The sequence below is a fragment of the Sinocyclocheilus grahami genome, unplaced genomic scaffold (assembly GCF_001515645.1).
Source record: "Sinocyclocheilus grahami isolate Dianchi unplaced genomic scaffold, SAMN03320097.WGS_v1.1 scaffold812.1, whole genome shotgun sequence".
Taxonomy (NCBI): domain Eukaryota; kingdom Metazoa; phylum Chordata; class Actinopteri; order Cypriniformes; family Cyprinidae; genus Sinocyclocheilus; species Sinocyclocheilus grahami.
The window spans coordinates 112,431-128,477 of record NW_015505991.1 but is presented as its reverse complement, the minus strand read 5'-3'; the positions used below and the strand labels follow the sequence as shown (position 1 = coordinate 128,477).

The 16,047-nt window shown below is 38.6% G+C and overlaps 4 protein-coding genes across 8 annotated transcripts; 1 reads left to right on the top strand and 3 right to left on the bottom strand.

The window, feature by feature from the left end:
• Positions 1–321: 321 nt before the first annotated feature.
• Positions 322–4,547, bottom strand: LOC107562212 (CKLF-like MARVEL transmembrane domain-containing protein 3). 2 transcript variants are annotated; one of them, XM_016246808.1, is made up of 5 exons: positions 4,207–4,547; positions 2,316–2,471; positions 2,108–2,239; positions 1,842–1,956; positions 322–751 (listed from the first exon to the last, which is right to left on the bottom strand). In XM_016246808.1, exons 1-5 carry the CDS (start codon positions 4,318–4,320, stop codon positions 723–725), a joined length of 546 nt encoding a protein of 181 aa, XP_016102294.1. In that variant the 5' UTR covers positions 4,321–4,547; the 3' UTR covers positions 322–722. The 2 variants fall into 2 exon arrangements, with proteins under 2 accessions (XP_016102294.1, XP_016102295.1); XM_016246809.1 differs by having other exon boundaries at positions 2,108–2,203.
• Positions 4,548–4,966: 419 nt separating this feature from the next.
• LOC107562215 (chemokine-like factor) lies at positions 4,967–6,568 on the bottom strand. The gene is made up of 4 exons (XM_016246817.1): positions 6,224–6,568; positions 5,833–5,988; positions 5,588–5,683; positions 4,967–5,419 (listed from the first exon to the last, which is right to left on the bottom strand). Exons 1-4 carry the CDS (start codon positions 6,308–6,310, stop codon positions 5,312–5,314), a joined length of 447 nt encoding a protein of 148 aa, XP_016102303.1. The 5' UTR covers positions 6,311–6,568; the 3' UTR covers positions 4,967–5,311.
• Positions 6,569–7,148: 580 nt separating this feature from the next.
• LOC107562214 (thymidine kinase 2) lies at positions 7,149–11,107 on the top strand. Of its 3 annotated transcripts, none has more exons than XM_016246813.1 (10): positions 7,149–7,390; positions 7,667–7,704; positions 7,854–7,928; positions 8,037–8,090; positions 8,208–8,297; positions 8,470–8,543; positions 8,849–8,937; positions 9,065–9,144; positions 10,311–10,391; positions 10,531–11,107. In XM_016246813.1, the coding sequence occupies exons 1-10, from the start codon at positions 7,240–7,242 to the stop codon at positions 10,612–10,614; spliced, it is 816 nt and encodes a 271-aa protein (XP_016102299.1). In that variant the 5' UTR covers positions 7,149–7,239; the 3' UTR covers positions 10,615–11,107. The 3 variants fall into 3 exon arrangements, with proteins under 3 accessions (XP_016102299.1, XP_016102300.1, XP_016102302.1); XM_016246814.1 differs by having other exon boundaries at positions 7,308–7,456; positions 7,534–7,704; XM_016246816.1 differs by having other exon boundaries at positions 7,315–7,390; positions 7,534–7,704.
• Positions 11,108–11,156: 49 nt separating this feature from the next.
• Positions 11,157–15,104, bottom strand: LOC107562213 (uncharacterized). Of its 2 annotated transcripts, none has more exons than XM_016246811.1 (2): positions 14,378–14,859; positions 11,157–13,445 (listed from the first exon to the last, which is right to left on the bottom strand). In XM_016246811.1, the coding sequence occupies exons 1-2, from the start codon at positions 14,711–14,713 to the stop codon at positions 12,204–12,206; spliced, it is 1,578 nt and encodes a 525-aa protein (XP_016102297.1). In that variant the 5' UTR covers positions 14,714–14,859; the 3' UTR covers positions 11,157–12,203. The 2 variants fall into 2 exon arrangements, with proteins under 2 accessions (XP_016102297.1, XP_016102298.1); XM_016246812.1 differs by lacking the exon at positions 14,378–14,859 and adding an exon at positions 14,894–15,104 and having other exon boundaries at positions 11,161–13,445.
• Between the last annotated feature and the right edge of the window lie 943 nt (positions 15,105–16,047).

Here is a 16,047-nt window from a genome sequence, read left to right as displayed (position 1 = left end):
GATCAAATCACAAACCCGTAGGAAACAGATCCGGCAGCTGACACAGACCACTGTTTACAGGGTGATGCGGAGGAGACGAATTGTTGAATAAAGTATTTTTTTCTTTTTCTTTTGCACACAAAAAGTATTCTCGTAGCTTCGTATAATTACGGAAGAACCACTGATGTCACATGGATTATTTTACCGATCTCCTTGCTACGTTTCTGGACTTGGGAACATTTCAGTTGCGTTGCTGTCTATGCAGGGTCAGACAGCTCTCAGATTCCATCAAAAATATCTTAATTTCTGTTCCGAAGATGAACAAAGGTCTTACGGGTTTGAAATGACATGAGGGTGAGTAATTAATGACAGAATTTTCATTTTTGGGTGAACTATCCCTTTAACACTATAAGTACACCTAAGCTGTAAGAGGCAGTACATAATCATTACAAATGGTACAATACTGCCCTTCTTCCAAAAATCTATCAACAAGCTTGACTGATGTGAAGCTGCGTCCCTGGAATAATTCACAGCTTTGGGAAACTCAAATGAGAAAGGCTTAGACTGTATGGACGCATACAAAAATGACTGAAAACTCTATAGCTTCTATTATGTGATTTGAAATAGACTGCTTAACTCTAGTCACAAAAAGCATCCCCAAAACAACAAACAATAAAAAAGTATGTTTTGCTTATCAGGCACTGTAGTGGTCACACACCAGGTTTTTGGACACAATTACAGCTTTAGCCAGAGTCAGAGTCTGAGTCATCATCTGTGAGGAAGAAGAATGTGTTATTCTGGAAGAAAGAGTCTCTGAATAACCACAGAAAAGGGAAAATGAGATGGGGATGTCCCAGTGAAAATAATATGCCATGGAAGTTTAATGCATGTGACTATGCATGACAATAGCTAGCAAGACTTAATTCATACATTTAAATGATACTGCAGGAGTTCAGTCTGCCTGTCCACTTACAGTAACTAGAAGAAAAGCTACACTGGTTAACTAAACCACACTTATAAGAAACCACATCACCTTTCACTTCCTATGTCTAGTCTCACTAATAGTTTTGCCGCTTTAGTTTGATGTGTAAAGCTTCATGCAAATATCCTGTGAAGGAGACCCCAGCAGAGAAAAGAGAATATTTTCACATCTCAGGATTTACACTACTGTTCAAAAGTTTAGGGTCAGTAAGATTTTTTTAATGTTTTTGAAATAAATCTCTTACACTGACCAAGGCTGCATTTATTTGATCAATAACATAGTAAAAACAGTAATATTGTAAAATATTATAACAATTTAAAATAACTGTTTTCTATTTTAATATATTTTAAAATGTAATTCATTAATGTGATGGCAAAGCTGGATTTTCAGCATTACTCCAATCTTCAGTGTCACATGATCCTTCAGAAATCATTCTAATATGCTGATTTATCTCTGAAGAAGCATTTTGTATTATTATCAGTTTTTTGAAAACAGATGTGACGCTTAATATTTTTGTAGAAACTGCAATATATCTTTTTTCAGGATTATTTTGATGAATATAAAGTTCAAAAGAACAGCATATATTTGATATATAAATCTTTACTGTCATGTTTGATCAATTTAATGCAGGGGTGCCCAAACTCGGTCCTGGAGGGCCGGTGTCCTGAAGAGTTTAGCTCCAACCCCAATTAAACACACCTGAACCAGCTAATCAAGCTCTTACTAGTCATACTAGAAACTTGAAGGCAGGTGTGTTGAGGCAAGTTGGAGCTAAACTCTGCAGGACACCGGCCCTCCAGGACCGAGTTTGGCCACCCCTGATTTAATGCATGCTTGCTTGAATGGTAGTGTACAGTAAATAAGATCCCAGTATTGATACCTTGTGTGTTTGGTGGTTCCTCACTGGAATCACCTCCCTTGAGGAAGTTGGCCAGTTCATTAAAGATGAAATAAAAGTCTAGGGCGAAGAATATTGTGGTAATGAAGCCAAAGACCTAAGAAGTGCAAGAGAAAGAAAAACAGACACATGAAACCAGTGCAAACATCACACAAGTCACATGTTGTATAACTGTAATTCAAAAATAAACATTGCTGTCACTGATGGCGCCGATAAAAGAGAATTAGACTGAACTGATGTGAGCCTACCCCAGCAGCCTTTGAGGCTCCATCCAGATATTTTGACACAGATATCATAGAAATGATGAAAAGGATGATGGATGCGCTGACACAGCGCAGGAAGTCCTTGATGAAACAACAGGTATGGTGATTTGGAAAGAACTGGTATTCATGGACAAATGTTATAATCTAATGCTCTATTTTCCAGCACAGTAATTTTGTAGGTCAGTAAACTTACCATGAGGGGCCAGTGAAAGCCCTTGAATCTCTCATTGAACTTTGTAGAATAAGCAAACAGTAAGAAGAGGGCAGCCAAGAACTCTATGAAGGGAGCTGTGACGAAGGCAGCTGCTGTTGAAGCAGCAAAGCACACAAAGCTGATGAACGACATCACCTGAGGGGACAGGAAGCGGGAGGATCCATTTTTATTTAATTATTGTTCGTTATTATTGTGTTAATTGCTCCACATTTGTGACAGGGTGAGTGCACTAGACCTTTTAAAGACAAAAACTCACAGTTAATCAATAAAGCAGACATTAACGTTTTGACAGCATATTAGAAAGATAGGTCTGAAAAGAGACTGATCAGTCTGCCTTAACAGAAAGCATCATCTTGTACAGTACAGTATGCACTAATACACCACATCAAAGACCTCTGCAACTCACATGGGACCACACATATGCACACAAACACATGTGGTGAACTCTTAATGACCATTCACACCAAGAACGGTAGACTATAACTATATTAACTTTATTAGCGGCCACCAAAGGATGTTCTGTTTATTAACAGAACACATGCAACAGTTATGTACGCTTCAAATACTCAAGTGCTACTGTAGAATCTGATTGGCTGTCAATATTTTTTTATCGATTAGTGGCTGGAAAAAAATGTTCTGAACGTGCTTCCATTATTGTTAAAGTTGTGGTGTGGACTTCGCTATTCTCATAAAATTAGAATGATTATTAAAACGTTATAGTTACTGTTACACAGTATTGTAATTATTATATCCTGTATACAAGCAGACTAAGCCTCATATCAACCTTAATCGTACAGCCTGAGAAGTCTGAATAGCCATTATTATTATATTTTACATAAACAATTGTGTGTGTGCACTGGTTTGGGTGGTTTATGAGGACACAAATTTGTATAATGTCAAACGTATGACACAGGTATTACAATATGAAGGTGGTTTATGAGGACACTTCCTGTGTCCCCGCAATTCAAAAGGCTTAAAAAACATACTAAATGGTGTTTTTTAGAAAATCAAAAAATTGCACAAAGTTTTCTGTGAGGGGTAGATTTAGGGTTGGGGTAGGGCGATAGAAAATACTGTTTGTACAGTATAAAAACCATTAAGTCTATGGAGAGTCCCTGTAAACCTCCAATACCAACATGTGTGTGTGTGTACATGTTTTTCTATACTGGTGGGGACTTAAACCTGAATACACACCAACTCATGGGGACTTGTGTCATCCTTGAAGACCTAAATTGAGGTCCCCATGGTTACAGAAGCTTATAAATCATACAGAATGAGTTATTTTTGAGATTGTAAAAATGTTTTCTGTGAGGGGTAGGTTTAGGGGTAGAGTTGGTGTAGGGCGATAGAACGTACAGTTTTTACAGTACAAAAACCATTACGCCTATGGAGAGTCCCCACAAGGATAGTGAACCAGACTCTGTGTGTGTGTGTGTGTGTGTGTGTGTGTGTGTGTGTGTGTGTGTAAAATATGAGGGGCGTTTTGTGACCTCTCTAAAAAGCCACTACTTGCCTTGATAAAAAAACGCCCCCTTCAGATAAAGTTTGACCTATATACTGTAGACAACTAATGTACTTATTCATTCAACAAAGAAGCAGAAACTTTTCAGTACAAAATATAATTAAAGAATAGCCACTGAAATACAGATAGTTAAGAAAAAGAAACTAAAATCAGAAGAGTAAATGCCATGATTTACATCGCACTTCTGTGGCTGCATCCAACAGCCAACAACAACAACAACAATAACAACAACAACAAAACATCCTTGCAGATAATAACATTTAGAAGATATAACATAGCCCTACCACAAAACAACGACTTATACACTATCATGGATGTATTTAACATGATATAAGTCGAAAAGCATACCACTTCACCGAGCAGCAGTAGTCCTTTTCGGGAGGTGATGAATTCTTTACTCGGGAGAAGACGAACTATGGTCTGTCGTGATCGCTTATTCTCCGGAGCCTCGATGTCCCCCATGATCACTCCTCTGAAACTCCTGTTCCCGAATGAAGTTCACACAGAGATGCTTCCTACTCTCCGCTATGAGACAGCTACTATTCGCAGATCGGCATTACTTTCCACGGAGTGGAAACGGAAATAATGACAGTGCGGAAACGAAGCACACACAAAAAAAGCAACATCTGCATTCCCGAAATCTGGAGACCATTAAGTGAACAGAGAATGTGGGCGATACATCTCTCACAGGACGATCTGCTGTAAAGAGATTCATGCAACAACTGCACAACTGAACAGATTTAATCTTATGCTCTGCTGGGCTTCTGTCAGACTTCAATCACAGACTTTTAATCATTCAAAATCGTTTTTGAAACTTCTTAACTTTAGCTAACGTCACGTGCTGTTCATAACAACAGATAACGTTTTCAGAATGTTTTTAAAAGTGTGCCATGAAAAAAATTGAAAAGACGTCAGGCAAGTCATGAATGCAGTTAGCTACTTTTATGCACTGAATGCGATTATTTTGGTATATTTAGTCATTTCTGCAACATTCAAATTGTGTTTATACTGAACATGGTTTGAATACATTGTTCATGCTTTGGTCAAATCAACCTCAAATTAGCATAATAACTTTGGATAACAACAATCTTTCAGACAAAGTGCATTTTTATTTTGATAACAAGAACATCAAATCATCAGTGTTAATGCTGAGACAATAACAACATGATGCTCAATTTATGGAGTGGTGATGATTTGTGGATAGGTTTCATCCTTTTGCACACTTATTAGTGCAACATGCATTCCCATGCAGAGACTGCATGGTTTGGAGACTGTTAATAAGTGAACAGAGAATGTGGGGGATCTCTCACAGGACAGAGTGGCAACTCCATTTATAAAAAATATTAGTATTAATAATAATAATGAATACATTATAACTAAGTATTTTACAATCTTATTTTGGTTATACAAAACAAGTTTGCTCACAAAATGAGAGCGATGGTCCTGCAAAGCTTTACCCTGTTTGGGCCTCTGTGGTGGTTCTTGGCTTGTTGAATGTGATTTTTTTGAAAAGGATATAGCCATCCAAGGACCACAAGGCTGCAGCCACAAAGCCCACGATCTGTTAACCAAAAGACTCCATAGTGAGAAACATGTTGCGTCATAATGCTTGGGTCATTCACAATGAGTATTCACATAGGTTTGAAAACGTATTAATGATTTAAGACCTGCATAGTGCTTAAAAAGATAAATAGAGAGTTCCAGGAATGGAGGATGTATACAATCTCACCCCTCCGCTCAAAGTACCCTTCACTGTGTATGTGGAAACCGCTACCAGGCTAAGAATACACATCAGTGCAGCTGCAAATAATGAGTTGAACATATCCTGTGAGAGCAAAAGGTCATTACCAACAGTTCTGTTTGCAAAGCTGCAGTTGCAGGTATTGGTGGCGTTATACAAAGTTCACTGAGCAATAACAATGCTGCAAAATATTTGCATTCATTCAATCAAGTGCACTAGATTTATGCTCTTACAATAAGAGGCCAGAAGAAGAGAGTGAACATCTTGTTGAGTTTCAGTAGGTAGAGCAGAAGAAAACCAAGTGTGATGAAAAACTCCATGCATGTTGCTGCAATGTAGGCCGGCCTAGATGCCACTGCATAACACACAAAAGCCACAAAAACACATACCTGAAAATAAAAATGAAGATTATTTTAAGGACTTTTAGTAAGTTGACTAGATGTTACTTGACTCAAATGTAAAGTGTAATGTGATTTTAGTTAGCAGGCCTACATTGCGTCCCTTTTTAACAATGTACCAAGCCTATGCCAGTACTATTTAAATAAGTGATTGCGAGTGGTTGAGCATTTCCCAAAAAGTATCATAAATAACAAAACTCATGTTAAATTTGTATAAATGTCTCACCATTTCTGATATTTTCAGTAGACCTCTTGTGGACTTCAACAAGGCCAAATCAACTTCCATTGTGGCATTAATATGATCTCTGTGCATATGTTTTATGTCGATGAGTAGTTCTCATAACACAGCTCGCCAATCTTGGCACATTACTTCCTGAGTGAGTGTTTCCTCTTAGTCTCAGGAAATGACTAAATACCTTTTTTTTGGGTTAACCGTTTTCAGCGGTAATCTGATTCAGTTTATGGTAAGAATCTGGGGGTAATATTTCTGCATGCATTGACAATTTTGTAAAGTGCAAATCATAAAGCGATAAACAGTAAAGCACTGTAGATCTGGAGAGCACTGTGATTATGGCTGACCACGGCCAATGATGAGATCTATATACTTCTTGAAATAGTCATGTCAATCAAAATAAAAGGCATTGTATTGTTTTAACTCTTTCATTAATAGATCACACAATATTTTACAGACGACTATTGAGAAAACAAACGATATGAAGCAAATGCTTGGTTTTGCAGCGCCATTTTATTAATTTGGTCATTCAAATTAGTTTTGCCATTTGGAGGTTGCATCATGTTTGGATGAGGAACAAATACAGACAAACAGGTCAACTACTAACTGCCTGTATAAGCGTTGTAGACATGAGTGTCAGACTCCCTTGCTATTGCAATATATTTACTTTAAAATCGATATACCTAAATTCCACACACTGTAATGGATCAATAGCCTATTAGCTGCAATACTGCTGCAGTACCACAGGATTACCACAGGACATTTTTATAAGGGATATTTCTCTACACAATTTTGCGTGATAATAATAATAATGATAATGCAGGCTTATTGTACAAATAATATTGTACATCTTACGAATCATTTAGTGACGATTTAAAAACTGTGACTTTTATTTTGACATGTTTTGGTCGCTCATTAGTGTTGCAAGTAACACTGCAAGTTCTTCATGAGTTCATATCACACTTGTATATTTGTATATGTGACTACTAGACGTCGACGAAACAAGCGGGATGATTGTTGACTTGTTAAAAGAGTTATGTCGTGTTGTTTTACCTCTGTATCCACACAAAGCTTTGTCAACACATGTACTTGTCCGACAGACCCCTGCACTGGGAACGCATTTAAGCGGCTGTTCGCGGAGCTGCACATCTGTCAATCACCGTAAGTCCTGCGCCAGCTTCCGTCCTACGCAATACATCGGCGACCACAGCTCTCTTTCTTATTTATGTATGTTCATAGTATTTCTCGTTCATTTCGTATTTTCTTCAAATCTCCCCTAACCGAGTTATATCATGCTCTCTCAGCATTTGCATTAACAGTACGTTACTGGCATGAGCTTAAGCTTGTTGCCTTGTGCATCCCCGAGCCATTGACTGTTGCCATAGAGATTTGCCGCTGAATCCGAGAAAGGTTTCATTATGTTGTCTTCTTCTCAAGGGAAACTGGTTAGAAACGGCGAGGAGAGGAAATCAGTGGTGAGTTACACACTACAGCATGTATCTGGATGAATAGAGCCTCTTATCTGAAAGCGGGTCAATCACACGGCTGAAGAATACAGTGAACACAATATTGTTTAATATGGGTTGTTGTTGTTGTTTTGAAAATTGCATCCACTTTTGTTCAGATTTGGTTGGAGGGGAATATTGCAAGTGGAAAGACGACATGTCTGGAATACTTCAGCAAAACCAGTGACATTGAGGTAATACAGTAAATCTGTGATGAATAATATTTCTTACAGTTTCTGAAATCTCTCTATTCTTGTTATTCATTTATTGAATATACATCTAAAACGTGTCTTGTGTTTTAGGTGCTAACAGAGCCTGTGTCTAAATGGAGAAATGTACAAGGATGCAATCCATTGGTAGGTATCACGTGGCACTTCATTATGGATTTAATGAGCTTTTTCTTTCTGATCCATCGAGGTGTGAACTTTATTGCGTATTTGATTATCTTATAAATGTATTTTATCCTGCCACAGGGATTGATGTACCAGGACCCATCTAGATGGGGACTCACTCTTCAGACATATGTCCAACTGACAATGCTAGATCGGCATGTCTTACCAATGGCATGTACAAGTCCTTTTTCACATCCACATAGTCAGTTTTGTTCAGTTGCTTTACATGTATCTGTTTTTGTCCTGGAATCCAGAAATTAGCCTCCGCCTTCTGCGTGAACAGAGGAAATGGAATGTGAATCATGACTGCAATAACCTGTTTTTTTTCTTTCTGTCGCCACAGTCAGCACCAATCAGAATGATGGAAAGATCTATTTACAGTGCAAAGTACATTTTTGTGGAAAACCTTTACAAAAGGTACATTTCCTTATAACGCTGAAAGAGCTTTACCTGCCCACTATTGAACAAAAAATGGGTAACACTTTATTTTGGTGTCCTTCTTACATCTCTATGTACTTAGTGTAGTAATAACAGTAAATTATGCAAAATGACATGCAGCTAACCCTAAATCTCTATAGTGAGAACATGTTGTTAAGTAATATTGCTTAGTATTGTTTCATTGCACTATACACCTTAAAATAAAGTGTAACCACTAAATGTACTGATCATTAAACGTGTACAAATGTTAAATGAAAAAGAGTATTATTTTATTTGGTTGACAGTGGAAAGATGCCTGAGGTGGACTTTGCTGTTTTGAGTGAATGGTTTGAGTGGATCATAAAGAATATTGCTATTCCTGTGGACCTTATTGGTATGGCAACTATATCTGTATTGCATTGCAACACCACATGTTGCTCGTTAGATAACTGAAATTTTGTAATAAATGTTTTAGTTTACATGCATTTTTTTTGCATGTGTGTTCATTGGTTTTTATACAGTTTACCTGCAGACGTCTCCACAGACTTGCTACGAAAGACTAAAGCAGAGGTGCAGAGAGGAAGAGAAGGTTATTCCCTTGGTGAGCTGTTGTTGAGTTATAAGTGAACCGCTGTGCATGCAAAACTGAACTGAAACAACCCAAAATAGATTCTGTAACTCTGCTGTCAATGGCGAAAGAGCAAATGGTGGCAACATTTTAAAGGGGTCATGAATTGAGAAATCAACTTTTACTTGAGCTTTTGATGTATAAGAGATCATCGTACTAAAAGAATATCCTGTAATTTCAGAACTGAAAACGACCTTGTTACTGAAATAAAAGCTTTTACTGACACCAGGCCCAGTGAACGCCTGATCCTGGAATGTGCCTACCTATGACGTAATAGATCGTTTAAACACCGCCTCCTAATTCTTTAGCCCCGCCCACTGATTCACGCATGACATAGTAGGGAAATAACGGAAGGGGCGCTAAACCGGATCGAGCAACCAAGCAATAAACATGCCGTTAAAGATTGCAAAATATTGTGCAGTGCCTGGTTGTGGAAGAACACAGTCGCTGCATAACCTTCCTTTGGATTCAGATATTAGGAATGCGTGGTTGAGCTCTCGTGAGTAAAACATTGAGCATTTGTTCGCTTCATTTCACCGCGGATTCCTTTGTAAACAAGACTCAGGTCAACGCTGGATTTGCAGAGAGACTGAGATTAAAAAGCAATGCTGTGCCGTCTATATTAGATCCGACAGGAATGGCGCAGCACACTTTTGTGTGAGTAAAAAATATTTGTACTATGTGCCACTATTGCTTTGTTAGAGATCGCTTGATACATCCTGATTATGTGTACGTGTCTAACCAAAGTCTCAAACAGACACACAGAAAGTTAGTTTACTATGCAAAACTGTTATCCAATCATAGCAGTGGGCGTTTACTTCCAAGTCTTCAATGCGGCACGCCCATAAAAACCAAGAGTTTCTCGAGCCGGCCTCAAAACCAGGTTAGAAAATAGCTATTACTTGTTGATTCTGATGTTTTTGAATGTAAAAACCATGCGAGCGTCATCATAAGTGGACCTCAGACAACAGTATAAAATAAAAAAGCCAGTTCATGATCCCTTTTAAGTTTAAAGCTTTGGTCCTAGCTCAGAGACGACTTTCACTTTTAATGGTATCAGAAGGCTAGATTACAGACATTACATATTTTTATCATATATTCTGAAAGTGATGGCACTTTCGCTGATGTTTACCCTTTAGGAATACCTAGAATCAATCCATAACCTCTATGAGGACTGGCTCATTCATCACAAGTCATTTGAGGTTCCTGCTCCAGTTCTGGTGAGTTTCTGCCAAAAGTCATTGCATCATATGATACATATTGTGACAATGTATAATCACTTGCTGATGAGCTGAACTCGTGAATAATGTTCCATGCACTATATTGTGGAGTAATTTGTATTTTCACTTTGGTGGGCAGGTAATCCCAGCAGATCATGACCTTAAGAAGATGCTGCATCAGTATGAGGAGAACAGAGAGAAGATACTAATGGCACATTGCTGAGCTTAAGATCTGAGACAACGATGATCATATCAATCCATACATATGTCTTCAGCTCTCATTGAGACAGATGAAGCAAGCACTTTTTTTTTTAACTTGAAACTGGATTTACAAACATTCCTCCTGCAGTGGACAGTTGATTTTTTATAGTAGGATTTGTAGAATTAGTTCATATGATATCTTTTATTTCAATCCTGCCTTTTATGATTATTATTTTGTATTTGCAAACTTGGTTTATGCACTTAACGGGAGACAGTCTTTATTTTTAGTCTTGTTTATGAAAGCATTCCGTATTACCTAAAACTGCTGCACTTAGAAACATTTCCATTGGCTCTTTTGTTATGTCAGTAGACATTTTCAATTCTGAAGGGCAATTCATGTTCATTCTGTCACTTGCAGACAGTGTCACTAACAAATACAGACACTGTGGTCTGTTTACGTTACTGAAGGTGTTACTGTGACCAGTGTAATTTATACTGCATAAGGCATTGTTTTAAATAAATTGGAAAAAATTATTTGAAAATACTGATTTTATTACATTGTAATTTACAGTCACATAATTCTATGATGCGCTCCACTGTAGCACTTTAAGATCAATACAAAAATTGTTTGCACCTTGTTACTTTAAATAACAGCTAGTATAATAAAGATGCACCAGGGGCTTTATTTATAAAACGTTGCATAGAAACCATCCTACATTTGATCTAAGATCATTACTCAAATGTGCATGTGATTCAGAGAAACGAATGTATGCACAAATAAATGTGCGTATTCGCCTCTCTTCCAGATGTGAATCTATAAATCACAAATGATCTTGAAATTGTGCACAGCTGAATTGTTTCAAATCTCTTGTCTTGTAAACACCCCTAATCAATGTCATTAGCATATAAAAGAGCACCAGTCAATGTCCAAATCCTTTACTTGTGAATGACAAGTGACACAATTTTTTTGATTTCCAAATACCCGCAGTACTCCAATTCTGCTACAAGAAAAAATGTGTACACACCTGCTTAGAACCTGACGTGGCACTAAGCACTTTTCCATGTCAAAGACCGTTTTTACAAATCTTAATACTGGCATGAATTTTAGCTTACACTCTAGGATCAAATCTGTGTGTATGAACGTTTTATAAATGAAGCCCTGAACACCATTTTTTAACACTTACATTACCCCACATTAATCCAAGGATAGACATCCTAGCAGAACAAATGTTCCATTAAGAAAACAAAGTGCACATTTATTTGTCTTTACATTTAGTAAGGCACAGTAGGCCTACTTAGAAAATCAAGCTCTAATAATCATTTTGACCCAAGCAGGTTCATGAAAATTATAGCAGCAAGACGTGTTCCTTCACTTCAAAAAGCTATGATAGAAGTTAAAGACAAAGGGCGCAGAAGTTCTTCCTGTCACTTTGATAAACTGTAAGATACTAAAGCTAATCTGAAATCAGGGCTTCATTAACAAGAAGCTTCCTATCAGTGAAAATGCTTTGCACATCATGACTACCACAAATACATTTTTGGTGCACTGCCATATTCTAGTACACTTTAACATCTCTGCCATGGATAAGGAAAAAACAGGAATTTGTGTCTCTAAATCACCACATATGTTTGGACTAGGTCGTCTTCTGGTTGCTGAGGTGTGGGACTCTTGTGACCGTTTGAGCCCTCATTGTGGTCAGCTGGTGGTCCAAACACTGGTGGGCAGGCACTTAGTTCACTAGGGATGTAGATTGACTGAGGAGGCTCTTTAATGAGGCTGTCCTGTGCAAAAATGCCATCAGATGCAACACAGCTCCCACAACCTGTGATGTTGCAGACAGGCTCCTGGGATGGGCTGCACAGGATGGGCAAGCTCATGCCATCTGGGGATTTTGTGGGTGGAGCCGTGATGACCTCATTAGGGCCACTGCATGGCTGGGCCTGTGCGGTCTCCTCAATGGGATATTTAAGAGGTTCATCTACACTGAGTTCCTTCATGTGCATTTTCCCCATTTGCTCAGTGAGCTCAGTCAGGCAGTCTTCTGTCGAGCCTTCACGGCTGCGTCCTTGCAGCAGCTTCCCGACTTGAAGAACCAATGGTTTGTCATCTGAGGGCTGGGCTTCTACAAGTGCATTTGGGATGTGTAGTTTTCTATGTCCTGGCGTGGTCTCAGTGTGTATGGCTATAGACTGGGGGCCACTCATGTCAGTACTGGCCTCGTGGAACAGGCCTGCATTGTGGCCCCTGGATCCAGCCCACTCCTGGGCTTTGAGAGGCTGCGTGGATCTTTGAGACTTTCGGAAAATGGGCTTTTGTCGGATGGCCAGGTCTGGGTAGTTCTTCTGCATCTCTAAGATAGACTTGTCGTCAGTCATAAATGAGTCGGATGGTCCTTCAACATCAGAGATAGAAGCATCTTGAGACTTGTCGACTTCCTGATCATGAGGGTTATGACTTTTAAGTGACTCCTGTTGCTGCTCTTCCCCTGGGCTTACCAGTGAGCCACCTTCAACGTGCCCATCATCCTTAAAAACATCCTCATTTAGATTACAGATGTTGCTGATAGGTTCTGAAGCTTCTTCCCCAGCAACGAAGGTCAGAGGAGCAGCTCTTGTTTGGATAATCTCCAAACATTCTACATGTGATCTCTGGTTCATGAGCTCCAGAAGATACTCACACTCTAACCTGACAAGGAAAAGGTAGAATCCCACACTCTTGGCCTTGTCGGGGTCAAAATTGTCTGACAATCTATACTCGGTGTCTGTTTCCATGCAGTATCCAATAATCTGAAGAATACTTCTGGCAAAAGGCAATACTGGCTTGATGTAATAGACAAAGTGTCCTGTAAATGTCTGAGAGAACAGGGGAATAAAACAATTCTGATTAATTGTAAATTATTATTGTATATCTAATTATTTTTTCACTTCTAATAATTAAACCTTGTGCCCTGATGTGGTAAATTACTGTATTGCGACCAATTATTATAGCTTTCACGTTCTGCTGAGACTGACGGTTTACACCACTCAAAGAATCTTAGCAGAAGTATATGTATATATATATTAAATCATACTTCCGTGTTAAATATGGTTTTGAGGGCAACAGTATTTGCGGTCTATCAGACCTCAAACAGAACTTTAGAATTAAAGGAAGTCAGCAAGAGCAGCCTTGCTAAAAGAAATCTTAAAGCAGCCTAAAATGGTATGCTGATTTGAACTGGTCTTAGTCTGCCTTCCAGCCTGGCCAAGATGTTTTCAGATGGCCTAGTTGATGTCAAATCAGGTCTAAACAGTTGATAATTACTCAAAATCCTTTAAAACCCTTCTAAAATCAGCCTGAACAGTCTAAGAGACCAGTGAAAATCAGCAAACCATCTAGGGCTGGTTTAAGTTACACAGTTTTTTGTTTTTAGCGTAATCAGCTCTCAGAAAAGTCAGTATGTATTAACAATACTTTGGTGTTAAAAATGATTCTGTGGTCATCAAAACGTGCTTGGGGTCTCAGACCTCAAATAGAACATGAGAATTCAGAAAGTCAGTGACAATTAACCAGCCTCAAATAGTTTGCTAGTTTTACTTGGCATTCCAGCGTGGCCAAGCTGTCTTGTTGATTGTCTAGCTGGTCTGATCAACTGAAAAGTACCCCAAACCCTTCTAAAACCACAACAGACCAGTCTGATCAGGCCAGGAGACCAGCAAACCATCTGAGGCCGGTTTAACAACTTCTTATCATCAGCTGGGAGAGTAGAGAGGATAAACCTAGCCTATCACTAGCAGCTTCCATTTACCTTTAATGTTTTAATCTCTTTCTTCCACGGAAACAAAAACAGGTTGACACAGAACATCTCCAGTAACTCGGCGGCTTTTTTAAAGTCGTGGACTCGTCTCTGGCAGTCTCTGTACTGTGCGCACTCATACAGAGTCTCATAGAAGTCCGGCGTGTTGAATCTCTTCCGCGGCTCTTCCTCCGGTAACAGCAGCACGCGCCTGGCTTCATCTGTCACCTGTGTCTCTGAGCACACTTTCAGGTCGCCTTCACAACAAACTCTGTCGTAGTACTGTAGATACTTAACGAACACGTCTTTTCGCGAAACGGGCGTTTGGTCTTCGACGTTGTTGGTCATTATTGTGACAGAAAGTAATCAAGTTGATAAACTCCCGTTGAGGAAGCGAAAGTAGACAGTATGCAAATGAGGAGTGATGATGATGAATATGCAGGTATCGCAAACGCAAATACGGAAGAAGCTCAAATATACGTTTTCATATTGTAGTTTAATAATAATTTAGCAGGAAGCAATTCTTACATTTCCATAAATGTCCATGACCGATAAGCCAAACTGTCCTGTAGGCATCAGCGACGTAATAGCGATCTCGTTATCAGTCATCTCAGCCTTAACAGACACCTGAAATAACTATATATTACACATCTGTAAGTACACTTGATTATTACAGGGGTATTTGTCCACGATTTGTCCGAGAAACGGTTGCTGGTATACCTACATCACCATTGTTATTCTGCCTGCGTATGTTGGAAACATTACTGACATCTAGCGCGTGCAAAAAACAAGTCATTCTCATGACTTGCGTGTAAAAGATGTCCAGAAGATGGCGCCGTAATCACAAAATTGACGCAATGCACGTCAAACACGTACGTTTTTGAGTAATGTCAGAAAGGAAAATACCTGGGGCCAGTTGCAAAAGCATAGCCACTATATGTTAAGACTGTGTTTTAAGAACTGGTTTGACCACCTAGCAGTTATAGCCAATCAGTCTCAATTTTCTGTTTAAAATTGGGCCAAACTACATTTTTTTTTAACTGATGTAAACAGTTATGACCAGTCTAGAAGAAAACAAATTAGATGGCAATTTTTTTTAAGACTAGTATTTATGCAACCGGCCCCTGATCTATGAATTGGGTAGCCATGGGGGAAATCCAGCTTAAACTTGAAAATGTTGTGGAACATTTTAAGTAGTCTTGTGTAAATACGTGGTGCATGAAATGGTAAATATTCTGTACAACAATCTCAAAATAGCATAATATTATATATATAAAATATTATTATTTGCAAAATCAGCATGTAAAGGAAATGAGTTTGGGATTCATTGAGCAAGAGATTCATGGATTCATGCATGAGCTGCTGTGTCCACGACTGATCTTATATTAAAGTAATACATGAGGCGAGACAAAGTGACAAGTCAAAAGCTGTGTACAAGAATTTCTGTTTAAAAAAAAAAAATTCTGTTTTCAGCACTGATAATAATAAGAAATGTTTCTTGAGCACCAAATCAGCAAATTAGAATGATTTCTGAAGGATCATGAGACACTAAAGGCTGCGTAGCTGCTGAAAATTAAGCTGTGCCATCACAGGAATAAAAAGATATAGGCCTGTGTTAAATGGAAAACAGTTATTTTAGATAGTGAGTCTGTTTGGAATAGAACTCGGTATCAATATACCAG